This window comes from Mustela putorius, unplaced genomic scaffold (genome assembly GCF_011764305.1).
Source record: "Mustela putorius furo isolate JIRA1106 unplaced genomic scaffold, ASM1176430v1.1 tig00003974_pilon_pilon_pilon, whole genome shotgun sequence".
In the NCBI taxonomy this organism is placed as follows: Eukaryota; Metazoa; Chordata; class Mammalia; order Carnivora; family Mustelidae; genus Mustela; species Mustela putorius.
The window spans coordinates 1347081-1362424 of NW_025422117.1; the positions used below are offsets into that span (position 1 = coordinate 1347081).

The 15344-nt window shown below is 38.8% G+C and overlaps 1 protein-coding gene across 2 annotated transcripts in view; it reads right to left on the minus strand.

The window, feature by feature from the left end:
* The window catches only part of GPR180 (G protein-coupled receptor 180), a 32348-nt gene that overhangs the window by 10929 nt on the left and 6075 nt on the right, over positions 1-15344 (minus strand). The window contains exons 3-5 of one of the 2 annotated variants that reach the window (XM_004746146.3): positions 9828-10028; positions 1785-1965; positions 1594-1643 (exon numbers count right to left, since the gene is read on the minus strand). In XM_004746146.3, the coding sequence (XP_004746203.1) occupies positions 1594-1643; positions 1785-1965; positions 9828-10028 (432 nt within the window). The remainder of the gene's footprint in view (positions 1-1593; positions 1644-1784; positions 1966-9827; positions 10029-15344) is intronic. The other variant, XM_004746147.3, reaches the window with a different exon arrangement.

Below are 15344 nucleotides of genomic sequence, written 5' to 3' on the forward strand. Positions count from 1 at the left end.
CCTGGGGGTAAAAACCCTGATGTTCTGGCTCTTTCCTTTGTATACTAAGACACACACTGACAGAATACCGTAACTGTATGTATAGGTAGAACCCTGCTTACCTGTCACTGAAAAATACCCAGTTGTAGATAAAATATACACATCACATAAAAATCCCACTCTTTGTTATTTTATTAACAATCTTGACATTTTAATCATTTAATAATCAAACCTGTTGTTGGAACACCAAAATTAATCAACATTCATTGTTAGTTTAATGAAAAGAAACCTTTTAACTTTTAACCTGCAGTGAAGATGCCAGACAGCCTCAAACAGTATTCTGTGCGCAGCAGCACTGACAAACATGCAAAAGACCCTGATTATAGTACTGGCTTCCACTGATGGGCTTTTGTGTGCTTTGCCTTTCAAAATGCATAAGCTAAATTATTTCTCAGGTTCTGTTCAGCTTTAAAATTCTATGGTTCTCGGGCGCCTGGGTGGCTCAGTTGGTTAAGCGGCTGCCTTCGGCTCAGGTCATGATCCTGGAGTCCTGGAATCAAGCCCCACATTGGGCTCCCAGCTCTGCTTCTCCCTCTGACCTTCTCCCCCTCTCAAGCTCTCTCTCTCTCTCTCAAATAAATGAAATCTTAAAAAAAAATAAAATAAAATTCTACGGTTCTCTTAAACATCCTGAGTGACCTAAGAGACAAGAGCAGGAGACACCAGAACTCTCAATACTGTTCAAAAAGGAGAAGCAACTCTTATTCGTGTTGAAGAGGTGACCAGTACACATCCTTTGCAGTAGAAAAACAAAGGTTCTAAGAGGTTTCAAATCTTAAAATAGGCAGCAAGATGATAAATGGATCCGAGATCATTACAGAGATGACCATGAGCTACTCTATTAAATAGAGATGAGACTACAAGAGAACTATGGAACTATTTCAAAAAGTAAATCATAGAATGGTTTCGTATTCAGAATCTCCTTTTTTAGAGTAAATCTTGACTGTTTTTCTGGGACTAAAAATGGCATTATAGATTATGGAAACTTTTAAATATTTTTCCCATCACGCTTAGTTGGAAAATTACGTCATCAAAGTTCTTCATATAAATAAAAGAACGAAGCTGTGAGGTCAGTTCCATGACAGGTATCATATACTCTCTGGCTTTGATTTCTGTGTCAGAAATAGTCAAAGAAGGGATGAAAGTAGGAAAACCACCTTCAGCTTTGGGCTCAGAACACTTGGCTCCGAGTCTGGTGTCTCCCACGCAACAGCTGCTGACATTGGGAAATGTGCTTCCTGTCAATGACCCCAGATTCTTTACGTGCAAACTAGGGATAAACGTCTCTACTTCACTGAGTTTTTATTGAGGTAAACTGAGAGAAGGCATATAAATATGCTCCCGAAACAATGAAGAATGACCCTCGTTACGTATTATCAAGAAGAAACTAAACCGGACAGATGGGAACGGAATCTTTTCATTTGGGCTGAATTGTACCCAACCCTGGATAGAAAAGCTGTATCGGGATGAACATAATTTACAAAAAAAGCAAAACAAGCCAGAAGCAGATAGCAAGTTTAGGTTTCAAAAAACACATCTCAGAAAGATACTCACATTCTGCCAAAGTTCCCATAAAAGGTATGCCTATTCCATCTTTGGAGTAACTGAGAAAGTGAAGAGAAGAGTATTAGTGTAACTTACAAATGCACAAAGATGGTTCATAATCAAAGCAAGCATAATTTTGGCGAACTAATTAGGATTAATTAGATGTAATGGTGAACACAGCTTTAGTGGTTTCGAGTTACCTGGAGAAATGAATATAATTAGCTAAAGCCGAGGCGGCTTGCAGCAGCAGCGCGGTTGTCAGAACCTTGAGGATCACGTGCATGGGCCCTCCTTTCTTGATAGCCTGCCACAGTGACTGAGCGTAAATGCAAGCAAGCACAAAGTACACCAGGACTAGGAGGAAAAAGAACTCATGTAACCCTGTGAAGAGAAGAAAGGGGTTTGCTTCAGTACAACAGAGCCAGGGACAGTGTGGGGCTGTTTTCAAATCTTCCCTCAGTATATTTCTAGAACTTGGCATTTTAACTGGAGTCATTGCATTCACTTGTGTATGGAAAAAAAGGGAAACTGTTAAAATGTAAACAATTTTTTACTTTGGGATAAAGATTTAAATCTAAGAAGACGGGTTAAACGAAAGAAGGTAAAGTCAATCTATAAAAATCATCGTGGTCGGGGGATAAGCCTAAAAACTAACCATAAGAGCACAGTTTCGTTAGAAAACAGTAAATTAAAACCAGGATTTTAGCAGTTAGACATACTTTTTGCCCCCAAAGTGGATTACTTTAGTGTGAAACTCAGGAACAGATTTGGTCAACAATAGTTTAATACACCCTGACGATGGCTCTCAAAGTGCCATCCCTGCGCCAGCAGCAAGGAACTTGTTGGAAACAGAAATGCACATTCTTGGGCCTTATCCCTGATCTACTTTATCAGAAATTCTGGGAGAGGGGAGTAGCAAGCTGTGTTTTAATAAGCTCATCAGGTGATTCTGATGCAAAAAACAGCTCTGGAATGTACCATGACCTTACATTTCCGGTTGGACAAAGTTTCAAAATACCTGTTATGACCAGAGGCCCCTCCTGAAGAAAACTGTCAGCTCTTGTCAAAGAGGAAATCCCACGGAGACCATGAGACTCCATTCCCAGTTGACTGAAACTGTAATACCTAATCAAACGGCCACCAACCCGAAGACCAGCCACTGGCCGCCAGACTAATTTGGTTCTCAAAGATAAGTCAGGCTAATCATATTCTCTCAGGAAATGACACCACAAACATGGAAAGAATCAGGCAACAGAAACTGAAGTTGAAGGGAGCCGACGTTGGGACAGACCAAAGATGTCAGATCAGGCCACAGTGAAATAAATATTTTGAGTAAACAGGAATTTCAAATAAGCAAAGAGAGCTGGTTGGTAAAGACAAGAACAAAGCAAAGCAAATGAGCAGACTTTATGTTAGAAACGGTGCCAGTCGAGGGGCGCCTGGGTGGCTCAGTGGGTTAAGCCTCTGCCTTCGGCCCAGGTCATGATCTCAGAGTCCTGGGATCGAGCCCCACATCGGGCTCTCTCCTTGGTGGGGAGCCTGCTTCTCCCTCTCTCTCTGCCTGCCTCTCTGCCTACTTGTGACCTCTCTGTCTCTCTCTGTCAAATAAACAAATAAAATCTTAAAAAAAAAAAAAAAAAAAAAGAAACGGTGCCAGTCGTTACGTAGCCTCTAGTTCCTACAGTTTTCCGGTACAGTGTTCATGCAACCACAACATAAACACCCCCTTTTTCTGCATTACCTGGAATCTTTTTTTTTTTTTTTTAAAGATTTTATTTATTTATTTGTCAGAAAGAGAGAGAGTGAGAGCGAGCACAGGCAGACAGAGTGGAAGGCAGAGGCAGAGGGAGAAGCAGGCTCCCTGCGGAACAAGGAGCCCGATGTGGGACTCGATCCCAGGACGCTGGGATCATGACCTGAGCCGAAGGCAGCTGCTTAACCAACTGAGCCACCCAGGCGTCCCTACCTGGAATCTTTTGACTGTGTCTTCATTTTTCAGAAGTTTCAGAAAATTTTTATCATGAACTAGAGGGTTAGCTTTGAGTTTACTAGCTTCTGTACATTGACTTGGTTACAACCACTGCTAGTTCCTAATATGAAGATTTTATATTTATCTAAATACACCAGATATTGTATGTAAACACACTGGAGTACAGCGCGGGTGGCTGTGAGGGGAGCTGCGTCCGCTGATTCCGGGGACGAAGAGTCCGAACTGCGATCACTGCCATCCGATCGCGGGCTCGGAATCTGCTCCGGTTTCCCACCCGAGCTAAACGCCAATCAACAGGCAGAGAAGGGAGTATTCATTTTGAAAAAAGCAATCCAGAAGATGCAAATAGTAGGAAAAACAGTCAATAGATGCTTCAATCTCAGTCATGTTTTTAGAATGGGTAGGAATAAGAGAGAGAGAGAAGTAGTGTTTCAGCCACTGGGTGTCTCTCCTGCTCTGCGTATATAAATGTCGCTAGTTCTCTCATGCAGGTGAAAAAGCATGTTTGGACTTCAGGAAGAGAAGATCAAATAACTGAAAAGGCATAATTTCTTTTTAAACTCGAAGAGTATTCCAGCTTTAGAAATAATGAGACAATAAGCCTGGGATTATGACAGTAATGGAACAAGACAGAAAACACGCTAAACGTGTTATCACTACAGTAAAAATTCTTTATGAGGTCCTGTCTTTTGAATCTTAGTTTTTATTTTCCCTTCTTAGCATACAGAATTAAGTATGGCATTCTTTTGTTTTATTTACTTAAAATACTTTACAGAGTATCTATTACAAGATCAAGTTTCAAACTCCATCAGGTTACAAATCCACGACAAAAAGAAAATCCGCAGACTATTTACTGAGTATTCAGAATAATGTAGAAAGTACTTGTGAAAAGAAGACATATGTCAGCAGCACAAAATAGGATTATTCAATATTAAATGTACCCTCCAGAAAAGCTAACATTATAAGCAACAAATCATTTCATTCAGATAACACGTTAGGTAACTTGAACTAGCTCAGGACATCTGGGTCCTGTACTTCATTCATCATTACTCTTACCTTGTTTCTGTCCACGAGACAGTCTAGAGGTAAAATGCTGATTCTGCACGTACTGTTCTCTTAACTAAATCCCTTCTAGAAAAAAGAACTCTGTTCTTTTCTCTTCAGTGATCAACTTTTTTATTCTGTCACCACCCTTCACAAGAAAGCCAACTCTATTTGCTCACTGTGAAATTAGATTCTACTTTTAAGACAGGTGGGTGGTTAAGTATGAACTCTCACCTGTACACAAGGAAGAAAAATGCTGTCGAGCGAGCATGCAAGGGGGTGGCCCACATGTATGTTATGAGGGAGCATGCACGCAGATTTTAAGGCGAACTTAAAGCAGCACTGGCAAAACTCAGCAGGAAGAAAACTTACAGGACAGCTTCAAAAAACTCAGCTCCAGCTACATGACAGGAGAAAAAAGGGTAAGAAAAGAGGAGAGTCGCTGGGTCAGGGGAGCGGCACTGGAACACGCCTGCCGACCCCAAAGTCCACAACACCTGCAAGTGTTTCAAGATACATCCTGACTAGCCTCGACTGATCGGCACTGGAACACACCTGCCGACCCCAAAGTCCACAACACCTGCAAGTGTTTCAAGATACATCCTGACTAGCCTCGACTGATCACAGAAATTCCAACAGCCCTGCCAGGAAGAGGTAAGCCTCACCCTTCACTCTGACACATGAGTCTATGCCTATCCCACTTCGGACCCCTTCCACTTACATTTCTCTTACGATGGTGTAGAGTAAGGGCATGTGCCCCAGCTCTGGCCAGTGAAGTCAAATGAGGGAGTTTCTGGGAAAGGTTTCCTTGCTCTCAAAAAAAAGGGATACTGAATCTTGTCATTATCTAGGTGTGACGCCCAAAGAGTGAACTGCGGCTACCCTTGAACATGAGGGAGCTCGCTTAAGGACAAAGCTGTCGGTCCGAAGATAGGAGGGTAGAGAGACGCTGAATAACCCGGGAATTCTTGTTATGGAAGGTAATTTCCTTACTGCAAGCGGTATACTGCTTGCATGAGAATTTTCCATTACTTTAAGCCAAAAGCATTCTAACATGTTACCAGAGCTAGTATCTGGAATCTTAAAAACAAGTGAGATAGCAGATGTTACAGAGAATAATATAATATTATTCTGACGAAAACCAGCCTACTTTAGATAATAATGCTTTTTAACTCTCAGGATTCTGAGTACTTCTTTTGGTCTCTAACAAGAGCACAAATGTAGTCAATGAAGATTCTAATATCATTAAGAAGGAGTTGAACATATTCTACCTTAAAGCACAATATTCCTATGTAGTATCTGGTCAAGTGGCATCATCCTTGCCTTGGTGTTTTTCTAAAACCTAAACCAATCTATAAAATATGAGATGAACCAAAGTTTGATAGATACAAAAAAAAAATTTGTTTGAAAGAAAACAAATTGTAAAATCTAACCAGAATAACATGTAACATTAATTGCAGCTACCTGCACCAGGTTATTTTAATTCAAGTTCCTTAGACATACAGCTTAATCGTCAATTCTCAGCAAAAACCATAGCAAATCAATTTTCCTTATTCAGGGCAGAAAATTAAACAAATGAGCAGAAGTTTCTAAAATGAACTAACTGGGGATTATTCCCTGGGAAGAAATTCCACACCTGAGGCTACAGAATAGGAAGAATCCCTCTCAAGGCTCTAAAACAATGTGGGATATGGACTTTTTTTTTTTTAAATGATTTTATTCATTTATCTGAGAGAGGGTGAGAGAGCAGACTCCCCACTAAGCAGGGAGCCCGATGTGGGACTCAAATCCCATAACCCTGGGATTATGACCTGACCCAAGGGCAAATGCTAAACCAACTGAGCCTCCCAGGCGCCTGGCATTTGGACTTTTAGATCACTGGTTCCGCATATTAGAATCAACTTGGAGCTTTGACAAACCATAGTTGCCTGGCTTTCACTTCAAAACCAAATCTATCTGAGTCTCAGAGGGTGCACATCTGTCTTGTTTTTAAAGGTCTCCAGATGCAGAGTGATGGGCTGAGGACCACTGATTTAGACTTTGATGTAGAATTAATCATGTCATGGCAATGTAGGATTAATCATATTTTAAGGGTTTTAGGCACCTTAATCGAGAAAATGATGTGATGCCTAGGAATTAAGCCAACCACCTAACAACTATGAAGACTTTTGAGTATGGCTGGTACTTGTTAATAATCCATTCCCACAGATGAACCTTGTACAGAATCATGCTTAATGAACATACATACTGTAGTGAGGTTTTGCCCCTCACTGAAATATTGTTGGTGACATGACCGATGTAAATTTCTCCATTCTCGTATAAAACAGATTTTAGGGTACCTGCGTGGCTTAGTTGCTTAAGCAACTGCCTTTGGCTCAGGTCATGATCCTGGAATCCCAGGATTGAGTCCCGCATCAGGCTCCAGTCCCACATCAGGCTCCCAGCTCTACAGGGAGTCTGCTTCTCCCTCTGACCTTCTCCCTTCTCATGCTCTCTCTCTCTCTCTCAAATAAATAAGTAAAATCTTAAAAAAAAAAAAAAGATTTTAAACATAAACATAAGCATCAAATCAAAATCAGTCTTGGAGAAGGAAGGTCAAAAAGAGTCCAGACTAAGAGCTGAATTAGAATGGATCACGTGAACCCTAAACAAAAAGCTAGCCATAATTCAGGATGAGCCTGGGCAAGTATGGCTGACATTCAGTGGCCCAGGGGTGGCACAGGTCACAGACGTGATCACCCTATGGCCTATGGTCAATGTTCAGATGTCTAACTGGGGATGAGGAAAGAGACCAAAAATGGGAGCCTGGATAAGGAAGCAAAAAGAAGTATATCAGGAGCTAGTAGAGTCTTCTAGATCCACACAATAAATAGAACAACCTCTTGAGCTCTACGCAAATTGCCAGGATGCCAAGAGGGGAAAGGGCTTGTGGACTGACTACACTACAGGCCCTAGTGTTTGCACACACAGTGAATGCAGCAGAGCAGTACTTGTTGCTGAGCCTTTACCAGTCCTAGAAATAACTGTCACATGAAATAATAGAGAGTTAGGGTTAAAAGGGACCTTACAAGCAATTTAGTTCACCTGTCATCCAATGCTGTCAGTAGACCTGAGTTTCACTGATGTCTTTCTAAACTACAGAAAATAAATGTCAACATCTTTTATAAACATTTAAAAAAATGGGGCCCCTCGGTGGCTCAGTTGGTTAAGCATCTGACTCTTGATTTAGGTCAGGTCATGATCTCAGGGTCACAAGATCAAGCCCCAAGCTGAGCTCTGTGCTGGTGGCTTAGAGCCTGCTTGGGATTCTCCCTCTCCCTCTTCCTCCCGCCCTCCCCGCTCTGAAATGGTAATAATAATGGTGATGATGATAAAAGAAATGGTATGACTGTATTGACATCCAATAATGAACCATACTGATCCAAAATAGTATTAAGTAAAATTCAACCCGTTTTTTTTTTTTTTAAAGATTTTATTTATTTATTTGACAGAGATCACAAGTAGGCAGAGAGGCAGGTAAAGAGAGAAGGAAGCAGGCTCCCCGCTGAGCAGAGAGCCCGATGTGGGGCTCAATCCCAGGATCCTGAAATCATGACCTGAGCTACAGGCAGAGGCTTAACCCACTGAGCCACCCAGGCGCCCCATAAAATTTAACTCTTAAATTCGTTTGCATTCAAAAATAATTTGAGTAGCTTACCCTTCTGTCATTTCCTTCACAGAAAGAACTTTTAAACTTAACTATTTCAAAATGTTGGTCTCGGCAGTCTGTCACTAAATATTTTTTTCAGACTATAAGACATAAAAATAAATTTATCTCTTCATAGGTTAAGTTACTGGTAACCTACTGTCCATAAGACATGTTCCTTGAGTTACATTTCTAGCTGTGGCAATTTACACTTTGAACTAAACAATTGGTTTCATTTAATATAGCCTCAATTTCTTCTACCTGCACCCACTCACCTTGATGGCCAATGAGATTTAATGGGATTGAATTTTTCTCTAAGCAGATTGATTCTTCCAGATGGGTAATCATTAAGAAGTAAACTCCTTATCCTTTTGATAGCTGTCCTACAATCTTAATCTTTATTCTGACATGTAAATTTACACATCTGCTATAATACTGTATAGCATGTTTATCATTAGTCACAAAAAGTCATTTATTTCTGTTCAGGCTAGGAATCTTACTCCTGTAGGGCAACAGGCAGTCAGCCAAAAATCTGATGAAACATTTTACAGGAGTAAATCAGATTTTGGAAAGCATTATAAAACTCTGATCGTTCCTAAAATGGTTGCAAGCTCCCATGCAGGCAATCCCTGACCTCTTTAAACAACTTGGTGAAAGGACACCCACACAAAATCGTGCAGCTTCCACCTCACTTAAAAATTGATTTACCGGGCGCCTGGGTGGCTCAGTGGGTTAAGCCGCTGCCTTCGGCTCAGGTCATGATCTCAGGGTCCTGGGATCGAGTCCCGCATCGGGCTCTCTGCTCAGCAGGGAGCCTGCTTCCTCCTCTCTCTCTGCCTGCCTCTCAGTGTACTTGTGATTTCTCTCTGTCAAATAAATAAATAAAATCTTTAAAAAAAAAAAAATTGATTTACCAATTTAGGTGGCTCGATTTATTGGCATTTTTCTGTTTTATGATAACTAGGTTATCATAAAAATAACAAAAAGGTTTAGAATGCATGGGGGAAAAAAGCCTAAAAATCCGTTATTCTACTACCTAAAATACAGAAACAATCTATTCGTATTTTTATACTTCTTTCTCAATTCTCTGCATTTTTTAACATACTTGAAATCATAAAATATAATACTTAGTGTTCTGCTTTTCTAACTTAATAGTATGGCTATTAAAATGCTATTAGAGGGGACAGCTGGTTGGCTCAGTGGGTTAAGCCTCTGCCTTTGGCTCAGGTCATGATCTCAGGGTCCTGGGTTCGAGCCCCACATCGGGCTCTCTGCTCAGCAGGGAGCCTGCTTCCCCCCTCTCTCTCTACCTGCCTCTCTGCCTACTTGTGACCTCTGTCAAATAAATAAATAGAATTTTAAAAATAAATAAATAAAATAAAATGCTATAAGAGGACTCACTTACCACCTGCCTACTGTTGGACACTTAAGTTGTTTTTAAATACTCAAAAAACATAAAATGGAGATATTAGTGCACAGGCTTTTTTCTATATTTAGGATATACACTTAAGTATATATTCTTACCAGATTCTCCAGCACTAAAGTGATCAAATGGATTCCCTTCGGCATCCGGGTTTAGTAACATCATTTCAAACGGGATATCTTCCGCCTGAGAATTCTCATTGTCATCTTGGCACGTATACTTGTCTGCATAAAACACGTGCCATGCTTGTGGATATGGAATCTGGGACACGGTCAGATTATGTTCAGTCTGATTCATGGTCACTTTAAAAACAAAGAAAATAGCACTTTGAAAGCAAAATTCTCAAACGTACTCATTGTTTCAGTCATAAATTAGAATTCTTTTGTTTTGTTCCTACTACCTTGAAAACCGAAGCCCCGGTGTAGTACTGGAATAAGGCTGTAAACCTTAAGGCACGTAAGAATGATAATGTATCTTAACCAAAGGGATCACTACAGAGGTACTGTCAAACACCACAAGAGCAGAATGGTTTCAATGAGATTTTGAATATGAATTTTAAATTTTAAAGTTTCCAAGTAGATTAGTAACATTAAGAATTTTTTATTATAAGGAAATATACATAAACACAAAAGTTATCATTTTAACCATTTTGAAGTGTACAGTTCTGAGGCATTAAGTACCTTCACAATGCTGTGTAACAACTGCAGTGACATTTCTGAAAATTATATTTGAGTTAAAATTAAAACGGAACACTCAATTCAGAGAATCATTAGATCTAAAAACAATGACCCACAAATACCTTCAAAAGCTTTTCCAAAATCTTTTTCTCATTGATTATTCTTTAAAAAGGTACTGAAAGGAGAAGAGTAGAAATGACCAGAATATCAGAGTTGTTCTACTGGGTCAGGTCTATACAGTGGGGGGAGGGGAGGCTCATGAATGTTGGCATCACACAGATCTGTGTTTGAATCTTGGCTCCAATACTTACCTTTGGTGTAAACTTAAGCTATATGTTATGATACTTTTTCAGCTGTAGAATGAATCCTTAGAGCAAAGAGCTGATGGAAGGACTAAGTTATATGAGTCACTTACCATGATACCTGCCCTATAGTAATTGCTGAAGAAAGACTGATTCTCCTTTTTCTTTCTTTTAAACAAGGTAGTTATACTAATAAATGGCTCTTAAACCAGGGTAATCCTGCTGCCCTCCAGTACATTTGAAAATGAAATGTACAGGGACAGTTCTGTAGTCAAAATAGTTGAGAAGGTCCTTGGAGGGAGGCTGTGCTAAGCCTCATGCAATCCAAGGTAAAGTTTCATACAATAAAAACTTGTTCTGCCCAAAATGCCAAGAGCACCCCCTTTGAGGAACACTTAGTGATGTCTAAGATGCCGCCCAAATCTGAAAGTACGATTCTGACTTAAGAGGCACTCTCGAACACTACCATGAAGCTGTAGGACAGTAGTGTCTCAAGTGCTATGTATAATAAAAAGAAGAGAAGAGTTAGAAGAAGTCTTGGTGATGTTACTTAATAACCTTGCGACTCAACAAAGAAATTGCTTACTCACTCAAGATGTGTTTTTTCAGCAGTAAAATTCAGATACTTGACTTAACTCAGAGTTCTTGTGAGGAGCAAATGAGACAGTATATGGAAATCCAAATAAAGAGCCTGATTCTCTACAAAGTTATTCTTTTTTTTTCCCCCAAAGTAAAATATTCTTAAAATATAAGATTATGGGGCGCCTGGGTGGCTCAGTGGGTTAAGCCGCTGCCTTCGGCTCAGGTCATGATCTCAGGGTCCTGGGATCGAGTCCCGCATCGGGCTCTCTGCTCAGCAGGGAGCCTGCTTCCTCCTCTCTCTCTCTGCCTGCCTCTCTGCCTACTTATGATCTCTCTCTGTCAAATAAATAAATAAAATCTTTAAAAAAAAAAAATATAAGATTATGATGGGCCCAGTTCCCAACTCCCCACAGCATGTCAGCTAGTCTTCATCTTTTTCTCGATGAAGAAAAAAAATGCCTTTTTTTTTTTTTTTTTAAAGATTTTACTATTCATTTGACAGACAGATCACAAGTAGGCAGAGAGGCAGGCAAAGAGAGAGGAGGAAGCAGGCTCCCTGCTGAGCAGAGAGCCTGACTCGGGGCTTGATCCCAGGACCCTGGGATCATGACCTGAGCCGAAGGCAGAGGCTTAACCCACTGAGCCAACCAGGTGCCCCCCAAAAATGCTTTTTAATAAACAAAAGACACTTCCTGAGATAAACATGGGGATTTGCATGGGGCCATTATGAATTACTCATTTTCTTAGATGTCATGATGGAATTGTTGTTATGAAGAAGTGCTCACGACACCCATGGCCTATGTTAGTTACTAAGCCTCGATTAAAAACAAAAATCACACACATACAAATATGAAGCAAATGTAACAAAATATTAACAATTACTGAATCTAAGCAAAGGATACACTCATGTTAGTTGTATGACACTTCCAACTCATCTGTATGATTGGAGACTTTGTGAGTAAAATTTTAAAAAATGCTATTTATAAGTTATCTTTATAAATGAGATACACATTTATCTAGTCAGGATTCACATTTTGAGGACTTAGACTTTACAACTGGGAATTTCATTAACAGTAGTTCAAGCAGACAAGATGATTTTTATTAACAATGCCTCAGCATTGTTTTTTGGGCTATATTAATTTAGCTGACATTTATACTTTTGTTTTTGGTTTATTTATTTATTGTATAGCTTCTTGAAAAATGTAGCAAAGCCTAGTTTTTGTTAAATATTTGAAGACCTTTAATAAGAATTCAATATATGACCAATAGTGGCTCAGAAATTAGGTTTTTGAAATGTGCAGCTCCCAATTACATAATCTGGACCTTATAACATAAAGGGTCTGAAACGTTCCATTTTATCATTATCACTTGCACTTTTTTCTTAGATAAAACAACATAAAAATTAACCATTGTATTTTTCACCAATATACTTCTGAATGTCTCATTTTCAATTATGCAGATTTATATAAAATAAAAACAGAATGTGCTTCAAAAAATGATATTGGCCTTTGGTTTTTTGGCCTCGTGGCCTTTTTTAGCAAGCCTAGGAAACAAACATCTTGACAAAACTGTACGTTCATTGTTTTTGAGACAACAGATTAGCACACAGCATGCGTATTCCATGCTGATGTAATTAGTATCTCACATATTAACAAAATCTCACATATTAACAAAACTTGAATTACAAAAAATGGTGTTACATGGCTAGCTGCCCAATCATGTTATAAAAGAAAATACGCAGAATAATAAAATGCTAACACCTTTAAATGATTCATAAAATACATTAAGTGTACAAAAGGAATTATTGTGCATATGGTATACAAAGACAATACTAAAAATGTTTTATAAGCAAAATATTTAGCTTTTGCAACCTGAATTTCCTCGTTAAATCTTTTTATATAATGTCATAATTTTCAGTGTTTTTAACTGTCTCAGTTGCTTTAAAAACCTATAAAACAGTTATCATTTAAAAAAAAAATCTGGTGTAGTATAGCTTACTGAAAGAGGAAAAGGAAGACTGAAAAATAATTTCTCAAACACTAATTTGAGGGAAAGTATACTCACAAGCAACATTTAACACCACAGAATTTTTCAAATCTGTCTTTGTCTTTTCATATCTGTCTTAGACTTTTCATAGTTTCATAGCAGCAGTAAGGTTTTACATAGGAATTTGGCATAATTAATGAACTCATTACCAAGTAGGTGTAAGGCTCTTAATTCTGCCACATTAATGGCCAGGAAATGAGAATTATTTCTATAAGAAATTATTTAAAAATATGTGGTACCACTACTCTGTCATGAATTTAGAGACATGCTTTTTGTTTCAATGCACCTGAATAATAAGATACTATAAGTATGACAACTAATATGTAAAAGCTGGAGGATATTTCTTAAGACTTGGCTTCTATTGCTGGAAAAAGAGTGGATGATATATCTCACCCGTACTTAATTTAGTTCAGGTCCCCAAATTTAACAAAACAATCTTCATTCTGCACAAACGCCTATTTCCTGAGATCTTCCATTCCATTAATTCCAAAAAATATCCTTGCACTCAACAGAAGAAGAATAGAGAAGAGGGAAAAATAGTTTAAGAAACAACTGCAAGAAGTTTTGGAAGTTGTAGCTTTATAAATATGCAACATCCTAAAAAGTTGTAATTAGAATCACAGCAGTTTATGACTTTCAGGAACCTTAATGAAAACTTATCCAACTTTCTTGCTGTATGAATAGGTAAAGTGAGGCTCGAAGAAAACAAGCAGTGATTCTCAGTCTAGACGTCTTTCCACTGCACCATGCTTTCCCCATACACCTAAAGTCTGTGACTGAAGGTATAGGACTGATACAAAAATTATGTTTTTGCAAGAATATAGTGTATAACATTAACTAGGTAACAAAAAAACTAAATCAATTCCTACAGCTCAAAGCTTTAAATTGCCTGCTAAGTTTTTACTGGAAGAAAAAGACCAAATATAAAGCAATCAACCTAGCAACCAAAAAAACCCCCCTCAATCTCTTCCATGAATGGTGTTAGAAAAACTGGACAGCTACATCCAAAAAAAAATGAAACTGGACCACTCTCTTCTACCATACAGACACACAAAAAAACACCTCAAAATGGATTAAAGACCTAAATGTGAGAACTGAAACCATAAAAATCCTTGAAGAGAGCACAGGCAGTAATTTTTCTGACCTCAGCTGTACACAACATTTTTCTAGATATGTCTCCTGAGGTGATGAAAATAAAAGCAAAAATAGATTATTGAGACTACATCAAAATAAAAAGCTTCTGCACAGTGAACGAACCAATCAATAAAACAGGAAGACAACAGGGGAGAAGATAGTTGCAAATGACATATCTGATAATAGGTCAATATCCAAAACATATAAAGAACTTACACAACTCAACACCAAAAAACCACAAATAATACATTAAAAAATGGGTAGAAGACATAAACTGACATTTCTCCAAAGAAGACATACAGAAGGCCAACAGACACATCAAAAGATGTTTAATATCACTCATCATCAGGGAAATGCAAATCAAAACCACACTGAGATATCACCTCACATCTGTCAGTATAGTTAAAATAAAAAACACAAGAAGTAACAATGGTTGGTGAGGATGTGGAGAAAAAGGAGCCCTCAGTTCAGTTGCTGGTAATGCACACTGGTCCAGACACTGTGGAAAACAATATGGAGGCTGCTCAAAAAATTAAAAATAGAAATACCATATGAGCCAGTGATTTCACTACTGTGTATGTACCCAAAGAATACAAAAACATTAATCTGAAAAGATACACACACCCGTATGTTTACTGCAGCATTATTTATAATAGCCAAAAGACGGAAGTGGCCCAAGTGTCCACTGACAGATGAGTGGATAAAGAAGAGGTGACACATATGAAATCTTCCATTTGCAAAAGCACGGATGGAGCTAGGGATTATACTAAGTGAAAAAAGTCAGTCAGGGAAAGGCAAACACCATACTCTTAACTAGAGCGAACAAACTGATGGTTTCCAGAGGGTAGATGGGTGGAGGGATGGGTGGGAAAGCTGA